Source organism: Agelaius phoeniceus, chromosome 3, assembly GCF_051311805.1.
Source record: "Agelaius phoeniceus isolate bAgePho1 chromosome 3, bAgePho1.hap1, whole genome shotgun sequence".
NCBI lineage: Eukaryota > Metazoa > Chordata > Aves > Passeriformes > Icteridae > Agelaius > Agelaius phoeniceus.
This window is the reverse complement of record NC_135267.1, coordinates 47,152,492-47,174,667: the sequence shown is the minus strand read 5'-3', so window position 1 is coordinate 47,174,667 and position 22,176 is coordinate 47,152,492. Positions and strand designations below refer to the sequence as shown.

The following is a 22,176-nucleotide window of genomic DNA, read 5'->3' as shown; positions in this document are numbered from 1 at the left end:
TATAACAAATTATCAAAGTTAAAGTAGTCTCATGTTTGACTTGCCCAATAATGCCATCCCACAGAAAACTATAACACCATCTTAGGAGTTTCCAGTGTTTATACAGATGTAACATTCAGTTGGTACAGTGTTTGTCTTTCTGAATTCTCAGAGGGTTTAAAATGCACTCTCTGTACACTCTATAGTGGCTCTTCTCTCACACACTGCAGGTGATGAAGGAAAAACAGTTTTGAAGTTTGCTGTGTCACATCAGGGAGATTTCCCAGTTCAGTTTTGCTGTCAGGGAGAATACTAGATTACTAGATTTTACCTTTATTTTCATTAAAAGGAAAAGGTCAGTCTAGATAGAGCAGTTAATAATGTCATAATGAGCAGTGGCCCAGCCTCTCCCTCACAATGTGATGGACAGTGAGCACTGTAGAAAGCCATGAAAAAACTAAGAGAGCTGCAATTCTTTTGGCCTCTAGATAAGCCATCTCCAAAAGGATTTGCTATCATATGAAAATGAGTGAAGAGATACTGTTAAATGAAGATTTCATTCTTCAATTAATAAGTAATTTCCATTCTGGAGTAGATAATTTATGCCTACTACCCAGGCAGCAATTGTGATTAATATGCTGCATTAGTTGCCTGAGTAGATAAAATCTCAACAGCTAAAGATCTTGTTTTCATGCAGATAAGGCTAATAGGGAAATCAAAGGAAGATAAAACCTTGAGAATGTGATGTAATGCACAAAGCAAGTTATACCCTGTCAAAACTGTAAAGCCTAAATGAAATGTTATCAGATTTTCCTGTAAGGGAGCTTGCAAGAAAGGGTTATATATTGGGACACCTCAAGCTCCACACCTGTAACAGGATGGAAATGGAGCTGACCAATTTTGGCAAATAGAGTGTGATGGCTCATTTCTTTATTTCCTACATAAGGAGAGCAGTTGTTTCTTAAGGACACCCTGTGTCTCATAGGCACCATGGGCCAAACACCACCATTGACAGCAAGTGGGGTTTGGAGTCTCAGATTAATTGCAACAACCAAGAGGCTTTTCTTGGTGTTTTCTTTAGTCCGAATCCAGTAAACTAAACTCTGTTTAAAGAATTTTGTATCTCTTAGACTTATAAATTAAAATTAAATTGCTTTTTGCATTTTGTTCTGTTAAATTATAAAAAATTTAAAAAGTTTTCCTAGGGTCATCTAATTTAACTTCACTTACTACATAAGTCTCCACACTCTTGTATTCAGCAGACTATGCTTATTATTAATCTGTTCTCAACACCTTTTCCAAAGTTGTATCCCCCAGTATCCCAGACACATATTTATCAGTGTTGCAAATCCTTAAATCCTTTTTTTCTTTTTTTTTTTTGTTTTGTTTTGTTTGCTTGTTTGTTTTTTTGACAAAAAAAGCTTCTTCTCACTGGCAAATTCACACTTTCATTTTAAGATGCATAGTAAATCCATATTTGGGTCATACAGAACACTAGGATGGATGGTAATGAGCAGTAACTAGAATGCATGCATGTAATCTGAAAAACTATTCTCTCGTAAATTAATGTTTTGGTCCACAATAGATTTAATCTAAAAAAGTATATTAATGAGAGTTTTATGAAATAGAAGTTTTGGGTTTTTTTCTTTCAGTATATAGAATCATTAAGGTAGAAAAGATCTCTAAGATCATCAAGTCCAACTGTCAAATATCATGCTGTTGTTTTCTTTTTGTACATGAGATGTAGATGATACAAAGCATTGTTGTTGTGGGACTCAGTTGTCCAGTAGGATTTTAATTTTTTCAAAGTTTTGTACTCGCTCTTCTACAATCGATTAAAATTAGGATCTTTTTTCCCTCATTTTAACTGGCTTGCACCATTTGGTTAAACATATGAGCCATTAGTCTTCTCCTTAGTATTTATTTGGTTCTCAATAACCTGTCTGGAATTGTTCTGAAATATGTGGTAGCAGTATTATTGCAATGTATCTTTGATCAGCTGAATGCCCTTTAAGCTATGTTGTAAGCAAATATTGTGTAGGTTTCTGACATAACTGTGAATATTTTAAGTGCTGGGCTGCCAGGGTGCGAATTGGATTTTGAGAGTTTAATTTTGGTTTATAGAAAGCATATCTCCAGATTTTACCCTTTTAAATGCATTATGTTAATGCATTGTTTTTAAATGTGAAGCATTTTGTCTTAATGTGGTTATACAGGTTGAGAAATCATGCAGAAACAAAAAACAGAGCAATTGAATACAGCAAATTTTCATTAGTTATCCTCCTTCTTTTGTAGATATTTGGGCTATTGGCTGCATATTTGCTGAACTGTTGACTTCAGAACCTATATTTCACTGTCGCCAGGAGGACATCAAAACAAGTAATCCTTTTCATCACGATCAGCTAGACCGCATTTTCAGTGTAATGGGATTCCCTGCAGGTAATTTATTTTCATTAAAGCAGCAGACATAAGGCTAGTGAATTGTTTGTTGGTTTTTTTTCCTAAAGGAAATTACTAGTTGTTTGTATAGGTATGAAGAAACTGTCAGTTTGATGGATTTGGAAATGCTGGCAATTAAAGAACAGTAGCACTGGCCAACAAACAGGAAGTCAACTCCTGTAGTTATTTCTTCCTGAGTATTACTTAACCAACACATTCAGAATTGTAAATTATTTTTCTTTTTTCCACACTACCGAAGATAAAGACTGGGAAGACATAAGAAAGATGCCAGAATATCCAACCCTTCAGAAAGATTTTAGAAGAACAACGTAAGTAATGATCATGTAACAACAGTTCACTGAGTGTGGGGGAGGCAGAGATCAGCTCCTGTGCTCTGACTTCTTGGGGAGGGGATTTTGAAGTATTTGGGCTCTAACCTCTAACACTGTGGCAGCTGTCCTGTTTCAATTAGCTGGTTTACATGAATGGTGTTCTCTCCCTCAGCTGCTTGTTAAGAACATGAACTGAGTGGCCTCCTCATTTCTCTAGAAGGGGTTGCCATAAGTGTAATTTAATCTATGGCAGGCACAGACAAATGAGCTTCCTTAACCCATTTCTATTACATATTCAAGATAATGTTGTTCATTTTGTGTGAGGAAGAATAGGGAAGCACTGGTATTTTTGACAAGTGGATATGTGGAGGCAGCAATGTATTGGACAGAAATTTCTATTGAAGGTAACATGTTCAATAGATTGCGATTCAAAGCCTGTCCAGCATCTGAGAATTTTCCACTTTTACTGTTTCCTTGTGCTTTGGCTAAGTTAGTCGACTAGTGATAATAGATTAGAGCTGGTAAGGAGTCACAGGGACTCCTTAAAGTAAGGTAGAGGATATAGATTTGGGAGTTTTGGATTCTGTTTCCAGCTCTGACATGGATTCATTACACTGGCTTTACACAAAATATGAAGCTTCTTTTTTTTTGAAAATGGCTGTAGATAACCTCTGGAGCTGTAAATTAAAGGCAAGGCACATGTCATAGGTATTTAGGGCAGTTTTGAGCTTGGGAGCTGTAAGGACTATGTGGTTTTCTGGAGGCTGGGGAGACAGAATGGTAATCTAACTGCTCTGCCAAGTACTAACCAGAAACAATAGCTTAAATATTGAGCTGTGATGAGCTGCTGAATGCTTTCTGTGGCAGAGTTGCTTTGGAAAAATATAGTATCAGCTTTAAGTTGTGTCTCTGTCATTGTCCTTATCAACAGCTTATCCATATAGCATAAAAGTTGCATGTTTCATGGAGATAATCTTTACACAGTTGATAGCACTCTTGCTGGTGAAAAGCACACTTTATGTGTGCAACTGCTAGATGAATATCTGACATGTCTTCTGATAGCAGTTCTTCTTACAGTTTACTTCCTGAGGGTTGGGAGATGTTTCTGTGGTCACTTGATAGAATTCCATGGTTTTAATGCACTATTATTTCAGACATATTTTTCTTTAACATATTTTTCAGATATGCCAATAGTAGCCTCATAAAATACATGGAGAAACACAAAGTCAAGCCTGACAGCAAAGTTTTTCTTTTGGTAGGTGCAACTTGAAAATTGCTGTGATGACAGGAATGAAATTGCATTTCTGAGGGTAATATCTGTGTCTGTTTTCCTATCTTATTCTAATGAACACCAATGTTAAAGAAAGCTATTTATCACTAACTGGCCATTTTTGAAATGTGTTTTCTTCATACACCAATTGCTTAAACTGCTGGAATTGAAGATCTGAGAATCTTCTCTTGTTAAGATCTGCAAGACACTTGTATACCCAGCCTTACCTTTAGGTCTGCTGTGCAAATAAGAGAGTGAGTATAATATGTGTCTTGATTCTGTGTGGCTTCAGAGACCTAAAGAGCCCCCAAAAGCTAAAGAGTTTTGTGAAGAAAGGGAAGAGGAAAGGAGAAATTTATTTCCTGTAGTAATTTGATTTTCTTTTTCTTCCTTCTAACAGTAGTCCACCACTGTTCTGGGGATGATTCCAAACAAAATCCCTAAACATATATTTGCTGGTTGCCTAGTTGAGTCATGCATTGTAGGCCAACACAGGGTTGCTCTGTCTAATACAGCACAATTTCTGGATGTCTCTGTGATGACTTAGTGCTGTCTAAATTTAGGAATGAAGTTCAAAGTGACTTTGCTAATGCTGTGTACAGGGAGCTCTGTAATGAGGCTCTTGGTGCAGCTTGACTTTCAGTGGTCTGTTTTCAGTTACAAATTCAGCATAGCAGTCATCTCTCTATGTCCTGGAAAAGATTTGCTCTTTGACTCATTAGTTGCTGCTGGATGATGACACAAATAGCTGTGGAAACAGAGTAGGTTGGTCCCAAGTGGGTGGAAGGGAAGAATTTCCATAAGAAGAGTGAGACTTGAAGAAAAATGAATTCAAATTTCTTAAACTCAACTTACTGGGCACACACTGGAATCACCTGGAGGGTAAGTCTAACTGAAAAGATGACAATTGTAGGAGACATCATTAGTTAGCACATGAATTTCCATGTTTTCCTACCAAAAGTGGAGTCCACCAGAAAACCTGCTTGCTGTCAGCTTATATTACTAATTCTCTAAGGCTGAACACTGAGTTCAGAATCATCTTGGGTGGGTTGGCTGCTTTTCCCAGGGGAAATATTAACCAGATCTCTGAAGAACCACAAAACAACCATACTTTGCCCTTCTTTCTGAACATCGTGACAAAGGCTTAGTTCTCTAAGTAAGGTAGTTTGTTAGATTTTTCTCACAGCTCAAGGAGTGAGTAAGGGTGGCTTAATGATCAGCTACAGAGGCAGAGGCTGATCTCAAATAGGTCAGTCTCCCAAAGCTCTGAATAGGAATGCCCACTAGTATGAGATACCTTCCTGATATCTCCTTGCTGTACATTGGAGGTACATATATTGTGAAGCAGACTCCTTAAAACTCCTTGTTCATATCCAAGGTAGTTATTTTTGTGAGATGATCTCCATCTTGCAGGGTGACCTCTGAAGATGTTTGCTTTGTAGCAGTCATTGATTGTGACTGTGCTAATGAGTACAGGAAGTGTGGTTCATGGGGAACAGATGGCATCAAGTAGATCAGTGCAGGATAGCAAGTGACTCTTGACAAAGAGAATGATATTATGCCATTCTGCTGATTGACATTGAATGATAATGTCTACATGAAGGGCAGAATGTTTTCCATTCAAGAAGAGGCATCTGTTCTTGCTGTCCTGGAAAAGTTGCAAGCATAGTATTCATAGCTGTCATGTCAGGCCAGTAGAGCCTAAGAGCTTGAGACCTGCTGGGAAGTATGAGATTTTGATGAAATCGAGTCTCATTGGCTTTGTTTCCTATGTTGTCTTAGCAGCTGCTGCCCTAAAAACAAGTTGTCTCCAGACTTTTTTTTTAATTCATTTTCCCAGAAGCTACAGATAATCAGAGTTTCTCAAAGTTGGTTCACAGTAGCATCACCAATAGGCAGATTATCTTGCTGGGAGTGATATTGTGTGTGGTATTACTTGGAATGGGCTAGCTGATTGTATCCTCAGGAGTGAAGCAGGAATGCTAAAGGAAGGAGTCCAGGGGACAGAAGTTGATGCCCTGTGCTCTTCTGTCAACGATGACATCTGGTACCAGGAGTGGCCTTGTACAGATTATGCATTTTTGTCTCTACAAATCACTGTGGAGGAACTGGGAAATTTGTATAACCTGTAATGGAGCCAGAAGCTGCTCTAGCTGACAAAAAATTTTCATGTAGGGAAAGGTGATTTGAAGTAAAGATACTGAGTACCAAACTGTTGTCTGTATTGTATTGTGTGAGGTCACTATGTAGAGAGCCAACATTTCATTAGATGCACAGAAAATGTAGGGTTAAGAGTAATCTCACCACACAAAAATACAGTAAATAAGTGCCCATTCAAACCCTCCAGGTGTACACAATGCAGGAATAGTTTGAGTTGTATCTCTAGGCAAGCAGCAGAAACCCATTTAGGAACTAGTTGCAAATGAACTGATGGATGGACAGACAGCCCAAATGGCTGTTTTGCTGTGAGTCTTTAGAGGTTTGTGGCCCATAAAGTATGTGAATGAGTGTTGGGAAGGAAATGGCAAAAGTACAGAGAGTTTTGAGACCTAATCTATCAAGTAAGGTTAACTGCAACTATTGAAAAATTCCTTGTATTTCCTTTCTTGAGGAGGGTGAGTGCTTTTACTGAGGCTGTTTGCTGTAGCATATATATATATATAGAATATAGAATTGTATGTTAGGTTTTTAATTCATTGGAATAAAAAGCCCCAAATACCCATGCCAAAATCACATTCTTTTGTTGAATATCCAGGCAGTTTTTGTTGGAGACCTGAAAGAGAGTTTGAGCTGAGATGTCCTTTACAGAAGGAAATTTATTTTCACTACTGGCTTGAATTGAAAGAGTATTGTGTGAGAGCAGGATGCTGTATAATGTGAGCACCCAAATTTCCTGCTGTAAGTTTATCAGAATGTGATAAATAAGTAACTATTTTAAATTATGTGATATGTCTAGAATTCCTATTTTATACTACTAATATATTGTAATCCTCTTTCATAGCCTGCGGCAGTCAAAAGAATTCTAGCTAATAAATTTGTGCTTGTTTTCCTCCTAGCAAGGAAGAAAGGTTACTAGGAAGGGTCTGTTCCTTCTCATTTTTGTACAAATTGGAGTGGGTTTGGGAGCTGCATGAGTAGCAGAGTGCTCTGATTCTGGAATGTTGCCAGTGCAAAAAATGAAGATTTATGGTTTCCGTCCCTAAAGCTATCAGTCGTGTTCAGTCCATTCTAACACTTTTTTTCCTTTTGTGTCAGCAGTGTAGAACAGTATAAAAGCTATACATGTACCACAACAAAAAGCTATTATTTAGAAATAATGTTTTATGAACTTGTAATAGCTGAATTTAGCATTGCTTTAGTGCAGTGGTTCAGCCTGAGCAATTAATACTGCCTGATACACTTAACTGTTTAATACGTGAGAAGTACTTCACAACCACAGTACTTTGATGGATGTGCATTGTAGTTCTCGGGAACTTCACTGAGCAAGCAATGCTAACTTAGGCTTGTCTGGACAAGCCAGAAATAGTTTAGCAATCCACAATCCAAGACATACAAGTCATAGTTTGAAAAATGATAGTTTGATAAGCTTTTTGCTATTTTTATTGTTATGCTTTGCAGCTTCAGAAGCTTCTTACTATGGACCCTACAAAGAGAATTACCTCAGAGCAGGCTTTGCAGGACCCCTACTTTCAAGAGGATCCTCTGCCTACATCAGAGTATGTATTCCCTCTTCTGTGAACATCTGGGGTGATTTCTTTCTGCTATATGCTAGTCCCTGGAATGATATGACAGCTGAAAAATTCACAGATACCTACCTATGTATACAAGAAGTAGCAGCTCAGCCATGCTCAGTAAAAACTACAAGTGTCTGTATGTACTGGTGTCAGAACTGAGTGGTCATGAAAAATAACCCAGTACCACAGTAGTGTTGTAATTCTGAACACACTACCAAAGGCAGAGTTACAACGTTACTGCAGCATTGAGTGAATCAATCTCTGCCTCACACAGCCTCACAGAGCACTGGTCTCCATTGCCTGGTTGACTGTGCCTTTCCCTAGGAGTGGGACAGTTCTCTGACTACAGTCCATTCCCATGCCCTCTTTTCACAGGGTAACAGTATGAGAAAAGTGATGAGATAAATGACTGCCTAAAATCCCACAAATCTCTTGTTCAGAAGGCTTGAGAGAATATTTTGTTGTCATGAAAAGTTCAGATCACATACTCAGTTCCAGCTGGCGGACTTTGTCAGTTTCTCTTCCCGGTTTTCAGAAGCATGGTGGTGCATGGCATTATGATCTGTATGAACTTGATGCAGGTAGACTTCTACCTTTGCTTTCACTGTTTCCCCAACTAGCAGGCAACACCAAAAGGAAGGAACAGTCACTGGAACAAAAAGGAGTCTAGTTGATACTAGTTGGGGTTTTAAAATTAATTTTTCTACACTACATAGCAACAAGATTAAGAACTGTTTACACCCTTTTAAAAACCACATCATGTTAATTGCATTCTGAATGTTGGCACAGAAATGTAAGAAATTGATACTGGTCAAGATCTACCAGTAATTTTCTGCTTAGTGTTTATCTGATGCTATCCTGTGGAGAACTGTAGCTCCCCATGGATTACAGGATAACATTATGGTAAGGTTTCTGCCATAAACATTAAGGAATGTTCCAAATTCCATTGGTCAGATAAATTTTAAAGTGATCTTTTTTTCCTAAACAAGACCTGAGAAGCTTAGGGAAAGTAACTCTGCAGTTGTGATTGGCAAATAGATTGAAATCTGTTGTAAGCCAAGGCAGGCTCATAAGACATTAATACTCTTTGGATCAGTCCCTTTATTCAGTGAGCCATGCATGTTCCAACTGGGTGTTGTGGAACCTCTGACACTGTGTTTGTTCATTTTACCATCTGGATCAACAAGTGGTCGTTCTGGCATTTGGGCATGTTCAACCATGCCATGATTTCTAAATGACAGCCCTGTGCCAACAGCAAAGAGATCTTACATTACAATCAGCACCTATTTTGGGTATTCACACTGCCACTCACTTGTGGAAACAGGATTTGTCAAATACAAGAAATGTAGTTGTGTTATACACACTTGTTTTTAACACAGTATTAAGTAAATGTATGCCATGTGTACATATTTGTGGACTGTTTACTGTGTTTCAGTGTGTTTGCTGGCTGTCAGATTCCATATCCGAAAAGAGAATTCCTCAATGAAGATGAACCTGAAGAGAAAGGGGATAAGGTGTGGTAAACTTCTTGTTTGGTTGGGGCTTTTTTACTTTCAAGTATGCAATAAGAAAGCATCATGGTTCCAAATGAAAACTAATGAAACATGAAGAGTTAACCAAAAATGAAACATGAAGAATTAACAAAAATGTGTTTCCAAGGCAAAGCTCTGTTAAAACTGCTTCTCAGACAGTTGAAGAGTATCAGACGCCTTGGGGTGTCTCAGGTAGTATCACCAGCACAGTTTGCCCTGACCTGTGGGGAATGAGCTGGATGGGCTGTTGGTCAGCTGCAGCCTGCTCTCAGCTGCTGTGTTCCAAGAAGACCTTGCTACCTCCTGCAGCATCACATGAAGAAAATACGTTGTGAGCACACGAAAATAATGGCATTTTCATTGTATGACTGGCATCCATCCAGCCATTTGAATGTAGATGGCTGTCGGGGTCTCAAATAAATAGTGGCAGCCTGCTTCTGGCACTACATCAGAACATTTCATCCATCTGCATGCAGTTTCCTGATCGTGTTGTAAGGGCCCTCAGACAAAGGAGTAATAAGGATTCTGAACTGTTCTGGTAGCAACAATCTGCTCCGAGTATTCTCTCTTTCATAGCCCCATAGACATGAGTGAGAACTTGTTTGTGTGCATAATAAATTCTGGGGTGTTTGCAACATAATCTGCTCTGCTTGGTGCGTGTAGCTCAGCTGTGCTGTGTGACCGCAGCCATTGTCCCATGGTGCTGTGAAGGCTGGACAATGGTGCCACAGTGTAGGAAACAGCGTGTTATTTTCATGGAACAGGGTACAGTGAGGCACCAACAGTGATGTATAGCTAACCAAATGTGAAGAGAACAGTCTTGAACTGTAGTTATCTGAGCACTATGTGAGAAGGGCTGTTGTCTTTCAGAGAAACCATTTGAGGACATGAATATTCTGTTTTCAATTTTCTGCAAAATTTTCTGACAAACTAGGTGAGTTTAAACCTATATTTTAGAGAGCAAATTTTGTTTTCAGAACTGATATTGCAGATTCTTCTTTACTGGGAACAAGTGTTAGTTATCCATGATTTTTGTGTCCAGATGGATTTTTCCAGAGGAAGAAACAGACCCCTGAGCAAAAATAAAATTAAATTCATGATACCAATTTGATTGTAATTTAGTTACTAGTTTTGCTTCAACTCTCACAGCCTCAAAAAACAAAAAGAAACCTTATGAATTAAAATTACTCTGGCTTTTTTTATATTTAAGTCAGTGTACTTGAAAGGAAATATCTGTCCTTTCCCTGGGAATGTTGCAGGGGTGATGACAATGGCCTGTTTATATTTAAAACAGCCAATATATAAATGATCTTTGAGATTGTTGAGGACAGTCAGGTATTTATACGCACTCCAAATTAAACTTTTTCTTAGACCATTTAGGTAATACAAGTCCCACATTACTCATTGAATGTAGAAAATGTAGATTACTCAGTGTAGAAAATGTGGAGGTAAAGGCTATTCTGAAAGTTGAATCTGTTCCATGTTTTGTTGCTTAATGATGTTATTGTAAATGAAAGGTTTTATTTTTTTAGACTGGTTTGTTACTGGTTTGTTTTTAAAACCAAAAATATCTGTACAATCATTTGGAAACCTGGAGAAGTTGTCTCTGTTTATTTGGAACTTATATCTGAATTAAATAACATTTAGCATAAGCATCCATTCTTCAAAATGGTTAATTGTTAGTTAGCAAGACTAAAATAAGTGTTTGTTAAACAAAGTGAAAATGTAATTTTATCATTTAAATTCTGGTAGGCAAGTTTCTGCTAGGTTTATTTCTAGGTAGGACTGAAATTTCATTTTGGTAATTTGTGCCTGAGTGGTGATATATGGCAGTGGGTTGCTAAGTGTGGACCTTTCCTGAGTTTAGTCATTTAGGAACTGCCATGAACCAGACTGGCCTGAGGACAAGGTTGTTGCTTCTCAAAAATGCCATTTTTGTGCAGTTAGGTAGTGCAGCCAGGCCCCAGCTGGAGACTGACAGGGCAGTCTCTAGCCAGGCAATAGCAATAGTAGTTCCACACAAGAGCAAACTTCAGCTAGTCAACTAAATTTTGTGCTAAAATCTGAAGCACAAAACCTGGGACCTACAACAAGTTCTTGCCTTTAATTGTGAGAGTCCCTTCAGTATTTGTTTACACATTAAAAAATTAAAGTTTTTCAGCTCACACAATTATGAAAAAACAGGGGGCCCCCAACTGAGGGAATTATTAGCATCTACTCCATTGATTCAGAAGGCTGAACAATTGCTTTATTAAACTATATTATATTACATTATACTACACTGTAACTATACTACAAAGAATGCTAAAGAAAACTCATGACTTTCTCATGACAGCCAGGATGCAGCTTTGAGCCAATTGGCCAAGGAAACAAAACAATCCTCAGCAGAATCCAATTGACAAATCACTTCAGGTAAACAATTTTCCCAACACATTCCACATGTGCAAAACAACAGGAGCAGCAAGTAGAGATAAGAATATTTTTTATCTTCTTGTCTCTCTGCTTCTCCAGGAAAAAACCCTGAGAGAGAAAATTGTCCCTCTCTGTTCAGAAAATGTGAATGCCACACACAATAGTAACTACCTTACTTGCACCCAAACACTCCTATGAAAACACAAATTTCAGAATTGTAACACAAATGTACCTTAGTTCTTGGTGTTTTGTTTGTGTAAGTGAAGCTCAAACCATTATTAAAAATAAATTGCTTCTTGATAATTTTTTTTTACAAGCTAGTTTGATTAACTTTTTAGATTACTGAGGTCTAAATCTCCCAGGAAGTAGAATTTGACTGAGATGGGATTTGAGGACTACGTGCAGGAGGATACATTATGGGTTTTGCTAAATGTGAAATGGAATTGCAGGCCATCTCTTAACTCCTTCAAGATGCAAGTCTTCTTTGTAGTCTTAAATGAACACATCACTGCAAATTTTGTTGGAATGTCTCTTGGGAGACTATTATGATGAATGGCATAGATGCAGATCTTTTATGTCATTTATCTGAGGTAACTAAAAGCCTCAAGGTGAAGGGGACATCAAGAATTTTCTGCTAGTGGCAACTGGTTGTCATAATTTCTGAGAAACTAATAAAGTAAGGTTTTAATTAAAAGGCTGCCACACTAAAGTTTTGATCATTATATAAGCAGATATTCTACAAAAAAACCCCCAAACCTATCCTGGAATGTTCCTTACAGTATGTTAGGGGAAAGATAGTAAGGCTTTTTAATTCAATCCATATCAGTTGAAGGGTTTTTTTCATGATGAGCAAGTGATATCTTTCCCAGAGCTGCAACCATGGAGGACAGAGTTGCACTCAGTTCATTTTCTGACCTTCCCTCCACTTCCTCAAATACTCCTTTTAGTCTGAAGCCAGAATAGCTCTCAATATCTTTTGTTCTTGTGTTCTTCTTCTTAACCTTTTTTTTCCCTTCTGTGACACTTTTCTCTGTTTATTTTCCTTCTAGGAACCAATGTAGTCTTAATTATCTGGCTTCTCTTCCTTTGCTAGTCTCCTCCTTCCCTTGCCAGATTCTTCTTTCAGCAGTTTCCTCCTCTTTTGTCTTCAACATTTCTGGTTTATTTTCACTTTTCTGTTATTTCAGTAAGATTTTCTGACCCTGTACATTGTGCACTGTGCTGGGCCCTATTCCCTGTACAGCACTCTTTACAAGGTGCTTAAAAGCATGGGAAACCAAAATAGTAATGAAACCTGTTTCTGGTTTTGCCAGAATTTCCTCGCAACTAGGAAGACATGATAAAATTCCTTTGGTCTCAATGTGCTTACCTTTCTTGCAGTAATGCTGTCAGCCTTCTTCAGGTGAAAAGTGAAAGTTTGAAATGTGGTTTTGATTCTGTGTGAACAAGGCCATTGAACCACTTAGAACAATTTACTGTGGGTTCCCCATGTCTGCCATTGAGCACTACTGAAATTGTGGGTGCTTTGATTTACTTCATTGGGTGATTACTACTTTATAAAGGGTTCCTTTTATCCTCTCTGAACACTTGGTGTCTTGGTTTGAAAAAGACAGGTGTCCATTAAGGGAGGCAGGAGCCTTCCTTGAAATGGAAAATGTAAACCCCCTCCCTCCGAATTATTATAATTTTTGAAATTAAGAGGCTCTCGGGCAGAGATATGGGAATAGGAGTAACAGTTCTTTACTAGGAAAATTAAAAATACGAATGCAATAGGACAAGCAAAAAAAGCCCAACAGTGACAGAATTAGAATATGACCTGACGCACTGTGGGTCAGGGTGTTGGTAGCAGTCTAAATGGTGGCTGCAGTCCTCCTGCAGTGACAGGTGTGGTTCTGCTGAAACAGTGATCCTGTAAAAGGGTGTAGTTTTCTTCTGAATATTCAGTGGTAGTGTAGATGGGCCTGATCTTCCTCTGGGAATCCAGTGGAGAAAAAAGCTGCTTCTCTTGGAATCCAGTGGAAAAGGTTGCCTGTGGTATTCCAAATCCCAGATTATATCCAGGTAGGAATGCTTGGCTCCTCCCGCTGGGTGGAGCATCTCACAATGGGATGATGTAATTTTATCAGTGAGGCTCAATGGCCCATTAACAGAAGATATCTCCCCAGAGAGGGGATTGGTTGTGAAAGAGATAAAGAAAAACTGCACAATTAACAGAAGATAACTGCCCCACCTCTAGCAGATGATAACAGAATATACAACCCCACCCACATCTTGCAACCCAGGACACCTGGGTAGCTGTAGGAGGCACTCGACTGTCTTTCCAGTTTAAGTCCAGCTTGTTTCATTAAAAAAAGCAAAATGATCACAGGTGGATACCCCCCAGGTGTGCAGGTCTGTACTGGGGGTGAACTTCTCCCAGCACTTAGCCTTGCTGTGTGTTCCATCACACAAGGGCCTGCCTCCCCCTCGGTGACAGGGGCTTGGCAGCTCCATGAAGCTCACAAACCCAGCTCACAGCAAGTGACCGTGTTGTGTGGCTTCTTCCCTCAGAATCAGCAGCAGCAGAATCAGCATCAGCAGCAAGCAGCACCTCAGCAGCAGGCGCAGGCGGCGCCGCAGCAGCCGCAGCCGCAGCAGCAGAGCAGCAGCCAGACCAACGGGACGGCGGCGGGCACCGGCGCGGCCGCGGGGGGCGCGGGCGCGGGGCTCCAGCACAGCCAGGACTCCGGCCTCAGCCAGGTGCCTCCCAACAAGAAACCACGCATAGGGCCTTCAGGCGCTAACTCAGGCGGGCCTGTCATGCCTTCAGATTATCAGGTACCTCTGGACATTTTGCTGCTTCTGATGCTATAGGGCTGAGGGCCAAAATGTCATTTTTCCCCTTTCCCAGCTGCAAGAACAGATCGTGTTTTAATGAATTTTTGATGTAACCTGAGGCATGCTGAGGTTTTGTTCTGTGATTAGTAATTTTCAATAGAATACCAGTTTGAGTTGTACTGCACCCTGTAAAGTGTTGAGGACTAGTCCACTCCAGGAATCACTTAAATATTTGCTTAACTTTATATTTTAGAGTAATCTTGCTGAAACCAGTGGTTGTAAATGCTGCACTGCATCAAGTTCAGTATACTTGAGTCTTGGCAATATTAAATCCCATGTGAGGCACAGATGTGAGACAATCCTGAGAAGAAGGAACAAAGTTTGAACCAGGCTCTCCCATTTAATTCCTCCTATTGTCACATGTATGAAGTGGTTCTGTAGTTTATTCTGGTATCTTTCTAAGACTACTTCTAATGTTAAAGAAAAAAAAATGCCTGTAAGAACAGGAATGACAATTTGGTTCAGTTCATCCATTTGATTCATGCCAGACTAGGGCACAAAGACATGCACTGTTTCTGATGTGACCAAAGTAGAACAGATTTCATGTTTTCTGGTACAATAGCATTAATTAGGAAAAGCACTATCACTGAATATTTTTTGAATTAGCATACCTGTCTTTGATTACTAGAATTATATTTTCCACTGAAAAAGTTACTTACATTAAATATAGAAAGCATTGAACTTTCCAGGATCTTCAGTATTTCAGAGTTTATACTCGCTGGAGCAGTAATTAGTTGAAAGAAAAAAAAGGTTAGATATTAAGGGTAAATTTTAAATTATGCTAGGGATTCTGTTGGCTCCTAGCCTCCAAGAGGGTCCTGCTTTGGAGAATGGTCTTTTCAGGCTGCTTTAAAGTTAAAATAAATAGGGTTTAAGACACCAGCTCTACAGTTGTCTTGACTTAGCCCTCCAGACCTTCTCCACAGACAATTCATTACTCAGTGCCAGACATATTTCTCCCATTTTTGTTTAACTCCTTTAGTTACAAATTGTCATGAAGGCATTGAGGGCAATTTAAGGAGAAAGACAACTAGGTTTCTTTTTTGAAAAGTTCCAGACAGCCTTGAGGCCTGGACAGATCAGTACATCTGTCTGACTGCACAGTATTTATGGCTGGTCTGGTTTGGTCTATACTTTGAGGACTGGTGTGCTGCATTTGATGATATCCATCATAGAATTCTTATCCAGTTCTCTGAATTGTTGGCAAACTTCCCCCTTGCAAGTTGCTGGTAGTCTAAATATTCTTTTTTCCAGATTTTTTTGCCCTCTGTGACGCTTTCCTTCTAAACTTTAACAGCACAGGCATCAAAATCATGATCTGTATGTTTCTTTTACGTCATGCACTAAATTGTATGGGCTGATTATCCATTTTTGCACTTGTGTTTGGCTATCTGCCTTTAACTTCTAGCTGACTATCTTCTGTTTCAGAAAGGAATGTCTGCAATTTGTCCAAGTCTGACTTTATTAAAAACAAATTCTCCTATGTGAAACAAAAATAAGCATGGGCAAGTTAAAGCATTCTTCTAGTCTTAAGGCAGTAATTTTACTCCATTTTATCTTATTTGGAAGATTCTCTTTGCTTTGAGTTTCATTTAGCTTGTGGTCTGAAGTCTCTGTTGAAGTTTTTTTGTCATTCACCAACCTCAGTATCTGTTGCTTCCACAAATGACAGTGCAAAGCTCTTTGTTGAGTTTTGCTGAGTCTTCCTTATGTGACCTTGAGTATTTTGCTTACCATGGTGAGCTGGTGCTTTTCATCCAGAAAGAGCACCTATAAAATCATAGAATTTATCACAATTCTTTTTCTTTTCCATTAGAAATTGAAAAACTTCCTAGAATTTTGAGAAAATTTTCAGGTTTCAGACACTGTGTAACACAATCAGCCTTATCATGGGATTGTGGTGGGGTTTACCTTGCTGGACAGTCTCCTGTCCATTGAGCAGTACTTCTCATGCCAAGTGATTTTGCATCTTGCATTATTGGGCAGCTCACAATTAATTCTGGATGGGAAATGGTTATGATAATGAAAGGGCAAATTCAGCAGGCTGGAGGCTGCAAGATCCACAAATTTGTCTTGCTGAGGTTGGAGTCCACTAAACTGACAGTCCCAAACTGTGGAGGGGGGAAAAAAAAATATTCAGGAAAATGAATGTTAGATTATGTACATACCCATACCCATTTTTAAGCAGTTGTCCTTGTTTGCAGTAGTTAAGGTATCAGGTTAAAAGACTCACTTAATATTATATTATTTAATCTTAATGGACAATTTTTCTTTTAGATAAATTGAGTAGTAGTCATGGTTGTCTTTTTCTCAGAAAAGAATAAAATGTTTACAACGTTTAATATTGCCTATCTTGAGAAGGGTGTTTGTAGCCTTAGCATTAATAGCATTTGCATTAATAGCATTTAGAATAATGATAGATAAAAGTTTAAGAAACAGATGAATTTTGAAAGGGAGTCTGCTCTCTTTGTCTGTTGTGTATTTTTTCTTCAGAAAATGGGTGTGTACATGCTGTACTTTTAGGTGCCTTCAAGGGTTCTTGTGTATTTTGTGTGCTGTGTTAAAGCTGATTGTAGATCAGAATGACGACTTGTTTTATGGGACCCTAAAAAGTAGCGCTATTTAGTCAGTTTCCCCAACAATCATGTTTTAACCAGAGGTTAAAATTTTCCTGAGCTGCATGGTCCTAGCAGGCTGGACCTGTGATGATCATTCCTTTGATCCCTCTCTTTTTTCCTGCAGCACTCCAGCTCGCGCCTGAGTTACCAAAGCAACATTCAGGGATCTTCTCAGTCCCAGAGTACAATGGGCTATTCCACATCGTCTCAGCAGAGCTCTCAGTATCACCAATCTCATCAGTCTCATAGGTACTGAGGGGCCTGCCAGGCTGCACTCAGAAAGGAATGGACTAGAAGCCAGAAGACTCCAGCAATATGAAGTTCATAACGATGAGAAGACCAAAAATACAAACTATGATGCAGAATTAAAATTCATGATGATAAAAGGAAAACTTCACTCACTGAAGATTTCCCTCATCCCTGCCCCATCCCCATCCCTTTATTGCCATAAAGGAGATTCTTGTGAAGTTTTCCTTCCTTCCTGCCCTTGCATGTGCTCCATTGTGGTTACTCTAATGAACCCTTCTGATCTGAACCCAGCACTTAACTTCTTTAACCTTTTGGAATTTTGAAGGATTCCTGGTGCACCTTCCTTATGCTGTAGTGATTGCCATAAATCTGTCTTTTCAATCTCTTTGATGGGATTTTAAAGTTTTAAAATCTTGAACTCCCAGGCTTTCAAGCTTGTATATAGTTAGTTTTATACTAGGCGAACCAGTTTAGCTATACAGGTATATTGCACCTTTTTAAAGCACTATGTTATTTTCACAGGATATTACTGTTTTGCTCATGGATGTCAAGAACAGCAAAATTTTACTGTTCCAGAGTATTTTACTATTCTGTTTTTATTAGTCTAGTTTTCAGGCAAAGTATTAAAAATAAAAAATTTTAAAAATTAATAAAATGAAAAAAGAAAAATGAAAAAAGAAAAAAAAACCCACCCAAGTCTCTGCAGCGACAGATATGCTTCATGCTACTGGACTGAACGCCAAACAGAAGATGGCTGATATTTCTTAACTCATTCACATTGAATTCTTGAAATCACAGTGATCATGCTCTGACTAGTTTTAAATTAAGCATTACTTTAAATGAAACCAGGACAGTCACATGAAAAGGAGATGCTTTCAGGATCTGTTGGAACAGAAGAAAGGAATGTCTTCCCAGGCTGGACACCAAAATAGTCAGGAAAATGTATTTACTGCCCTCAAGCCTCAGTAGGAATGTGGATGACGGGCTTTTTCTGTATTTCTGCAAAGTAGCTTATTAATGTGTGTGAGAGTTCTATAAATTTAGCTTTCTTTCACATTCCTGAGTCAGTTCTCAAAATTTAAAGGTGACAGAAATACTAAGACTTGCAAAAACAAATGCATTTAATCATTTTATGTTAGAATTTATAATTAAGAGAAATTATTGTGCAGTTTGAAAAGCATGTTGAAAATGGTTCCTTTTTCTTGTTTATAATGCATATTCTGTGTCCCTCACATTGCTGTGATTAACCAGATTAGTTACACCAGATGCGCTTGATTGCACTGAAATGTTTCTTTTTCCCTAGAGCAAACATGTTTTGATTGTGCCTAAGGGATTGTAAGTGGATGGGTAGCTTGCAGAAAATCCCTAGTAATTAAGCAAGAGTTCAGAAGCATAATCAGAGCATTATTGTCCAACTTCTGGAACCACAGTTATTCAGAGAGACACAACACGTAATTTGGGACAGCTTCGTTTTTGCTTCAGCCTTCAGAAATAAGGCTGGCTCTTGTGGCAGAAAACCTGGAGGAATGCATTTAGAGAGCTACTGCAGTGTTACATCAGAGAGCTTCTGCAGCTGGTATCCAGAGAAGAGGTGACAGGAGTTCAGCTGTAAGTGGTCAGTGGTAACAGGTTTTTGTACTGCAGGGTGTTCTCTTTGTCCTGTGCCACACAAAACAAATGGTGTACCCGTGCACATTCACACTGAAGTTGTGACCAGATGCAGCAAGATGAGTAGGTCTGTTTGCTCTGAGGAGAATGCTTTTCATCACATATTATATGGTTCTACTGGTTTGATCTCCCAGTCATCTTTAATGTCCCCTTCCTCCTCAAACTCATGCTGTTTTTCTGCTTTGTGTGAGCAGTTGGCTTGCTTTGGCCATTCCTACCATCACGTGGTTTTGACAACACCAAGCTGCTCCAGAAAAGCTAAAACCTGCTTTTGTCATCAAATGGATAAGAAGGTGGTGAAAAACTAAATGAAGCAATTGAAGGGAAAAATTCTTTCTGGGGAAAATAATCTCCCAAAGAATACTTTCAATGTATAACCCTTGAAATGCTACATTTTATACATACTGTAGTACTCTGAAAGGACAGGTTTTAATTGTTCCTTCATTTCAGTGACTATGGGGTGACATTCTTTCTGTTTCCCCCCTTACTGATGTTAGGATGAGGTACTTTTGATCAAATGGGTGTTTGGCCAATGCTATTAAGTAACACTTCTTTTATACTTCTGTAATTTGAATGTCACATTTCTGGAAATTAACTTATGGCAGAGTGATTTTTGTCACCTTGTGTTCTTTTCATCCTTCTGTTCTCTCAAAATTATTTTGTCTTTTCTACTACGGTTATCTAACATTTCTTTTCCTTGCTGTGACTTGCAGCTGGTCATCAAAATTCATACGAGATCAGGAGGTGGCAGGGGACCATTGGTTAATTAAGGTGGGCTCTTGAGCCAATAAGGCAAAATCATGGTGTAGATTAATCTGTATGTAGAGTGTGAAACTTCACAGCAATGTAAGGTGCTTTAATTGAGTGAACTTCCAGCTTCTAGAGTGACTGCCACAACCTCTCTCAGCTGCACTTGCATTTCTTGTCTTGGTTGGGTTGGTAGATGACCACATGCCACTCCTCTCTCTAGCTTTTATGCGCACAGGTGAAGCCAAGCTGTCTTCCTCCAAAATTCACAGCCAAGAGGAGAGGGAATAAAAGCAACAGCCCTGGCTACAAATTGTAGGCTCTGCACACTCTTGTAGTTTCTTCACTGGGGTGAAATAATTTGCCTTTTCTTGGGAGCTTGATGCATGCTGCCAGGGTTGGTAGCAGTCATAGTGGAAGAAGCCTTGCTGCCTAGGGGTTATCCCGTGAGGTAAAAACTCTCCGCTTTCAGAAGTGAATAGTGCAGTTTGTCATGGGAAACCAGGACCACGTAATTTTTATGGGTTTTTTTTTTGCCTGTGCAGTTTCTTTATTACTCAGCTCTGTCTCTGCCCATAACCTATAGACCCTCAGCAAAGTGTTTCACACCTGTACTGAGAGGCACAGAGCTGTCTTCTCCATCCTGGTGGGAGAACAGGCTGCTGAGCACAGCTTTTCATGTCGTGGCTCAGAGGAAACAAACACGTGGGGAATTAATGGGATGAGCAGCCTGGTCCTCGTTGGTGAAGTTTATGTAGCACAAACTGCACAATGAAGGAAAAATATAGGGAAAGCTGCGACTCCTGCACTGTATCTGTGACACTGTATCTGGGGAGGGGGAGGGAAGCGCATTCGTAGTGGGAGGGGTGGCGGGAAGCTAGAAGTGTTCAAATATGTATGATATTTTATATAAACATAATAAGCTTAGTTCCCCTTCATAATCTTCAGGAATGGTACTTTAACACCATTAAGTAAAGAATTGTTTTAGGATTAAATAAATGTATTGTACATAAGGCCATACGTAATCTTCTAAAAATGTCGCCAGACAGGAGCGATGTGTATTACGATATGAAAAAAAGTCCTTAATGCACTGTTATCTCCTAAATATTTAGTAGTAAATTAATGCTATTTAATTTTTTTAAAAATTTGTCTTGTGTAGACACTAAAAAGTATTACACAAAATCTGGACAGAACGTGTCCTTTTTAACAGCAATTTAAAGAACTTTTTATATATGTAAGGTAGTAACTTTTCAAATTGTTCTAGTTGTATATTCCCATGTTTACTATTTGTGGAAGTGTGCCTGTCTCTACTCAGTTATTTTTTTTCCTAATAATTTCATGCACGCATCTTTCATTTTTGTAGTTTCCATTAGAAATTACTGTGTATGCGCCTGGTGCTGCCACAAAACTTTCCTGCTCTAGATCTGTGGTGGCCGCATTCAGTAGTGCCCGTGCCAATGGGCTACCAAAACCACGAAGCAAAATACTTGTTTCTCATTCTAGAGTTGAGAGTTTACTGCTTTTAAGTTGTCCTGATGTCACTCTTGAAATGGCTGTGTTCATTTCAAGCTATGAGTTCATTGCATTTATTTTATATTCTTGGTTGTAATGAAATGGAATTGACTTTGCTTCAGTGTGAATTTTTTTAATAAAATAATATACATTTGTAATAATAATAAAAAGTTCAAATCAAATAAGTGTGCAGAAAAGTTTTTGTAAACGTCAACTTTGGGCTACCAGTAGGGAAAATACAGCCCACAAAATTGCAGTTGTAATTATATTCAGGATGTTTATGATATCATGCACCACAGAAAACAAAGCTTGCAAAACCTCAGAGTTGAAATTGCAGTTTTTAAAATGCCCACGAGGATCTTCACAGGTATGTGTCTCTCAAAATAGAATGAAGCCTTATGGAAAGCAGGATGGATGGAGTGTTCTCTTAGGTTTTGCTCTCTGCTCGTAAGTGTACGGGTATGCCACACTGATGGCACTCCTTGAGATTCATTATTACTTACATGACAATCCTGTAGATGCATCTTCTGAAAAAGAAAGCTGGTTTACTCTGTTCTGGAAATAAAGGCTTTCCTGCTTTCTCCTTCTGCTGGATCTTGGAGCATTTCAAGTATTTCAGGTGTTAACATGGAAAGTATGATCTAGAGCATTATTGGTGGGTTTTCACGGTGAGATTTTGTGTGCTTTGCTAGTCTGCATGTTTCTGTTCCATCTGACAATGGATGGATGGATGGATGGATGGATGGATGGATGGATGGATGGATGGATGGATGGATGGATGGATGACTTCTTCCAAAAATTCTACTT

At 38.9% G+C, this 22,176-nt stretch overlaps 1 protein-coding gene across 2 annotated transcripts in view; it reads left to right on the top strand.

Annotated features, from left to right (window-relative positions):
- CDK19 (cyclin dependent kinase 19) overlaps positions 1–21,956 on the top strand; it is a 123,441-nt gene extending 101,485 nt beyond the window's left edge. For both annotated transcript variants that reach the window (XM_077175202.1, XM_054629160.2), the window contains 7 exons: positions 2,275–2,418; positions 2,678–2,747; positions 3,933–4,005; positions 7,639–7,736; positions 9,190–9,268; positions 14,249–14,515; positions 17,318–21,956. In XM_077175202.1, the coding sequence (XP_077031317.1) occupies positions 2,275–2,418; positions 2,678–2,747; positions 3,933–4,005; positions 7,639–7,736; positions 9,190–9,268; positions 14,249–14,515; positions 17,318–17,449 (863 nt within the window). In that variant the 3' untranslated portion in view covers positions 17,450–21,956. The remainder of the gene's footprint in view (positions 1–2,274; positions 2,419–2,677; positions 2,748–3,932; positions 4,006–7,638; positions 7,737–9,189; positions 9,269–14,248; positions 14,516–17,317) is intronic.
- Positions 21,957–22,176: the final 220 nt, after the last annotated feature.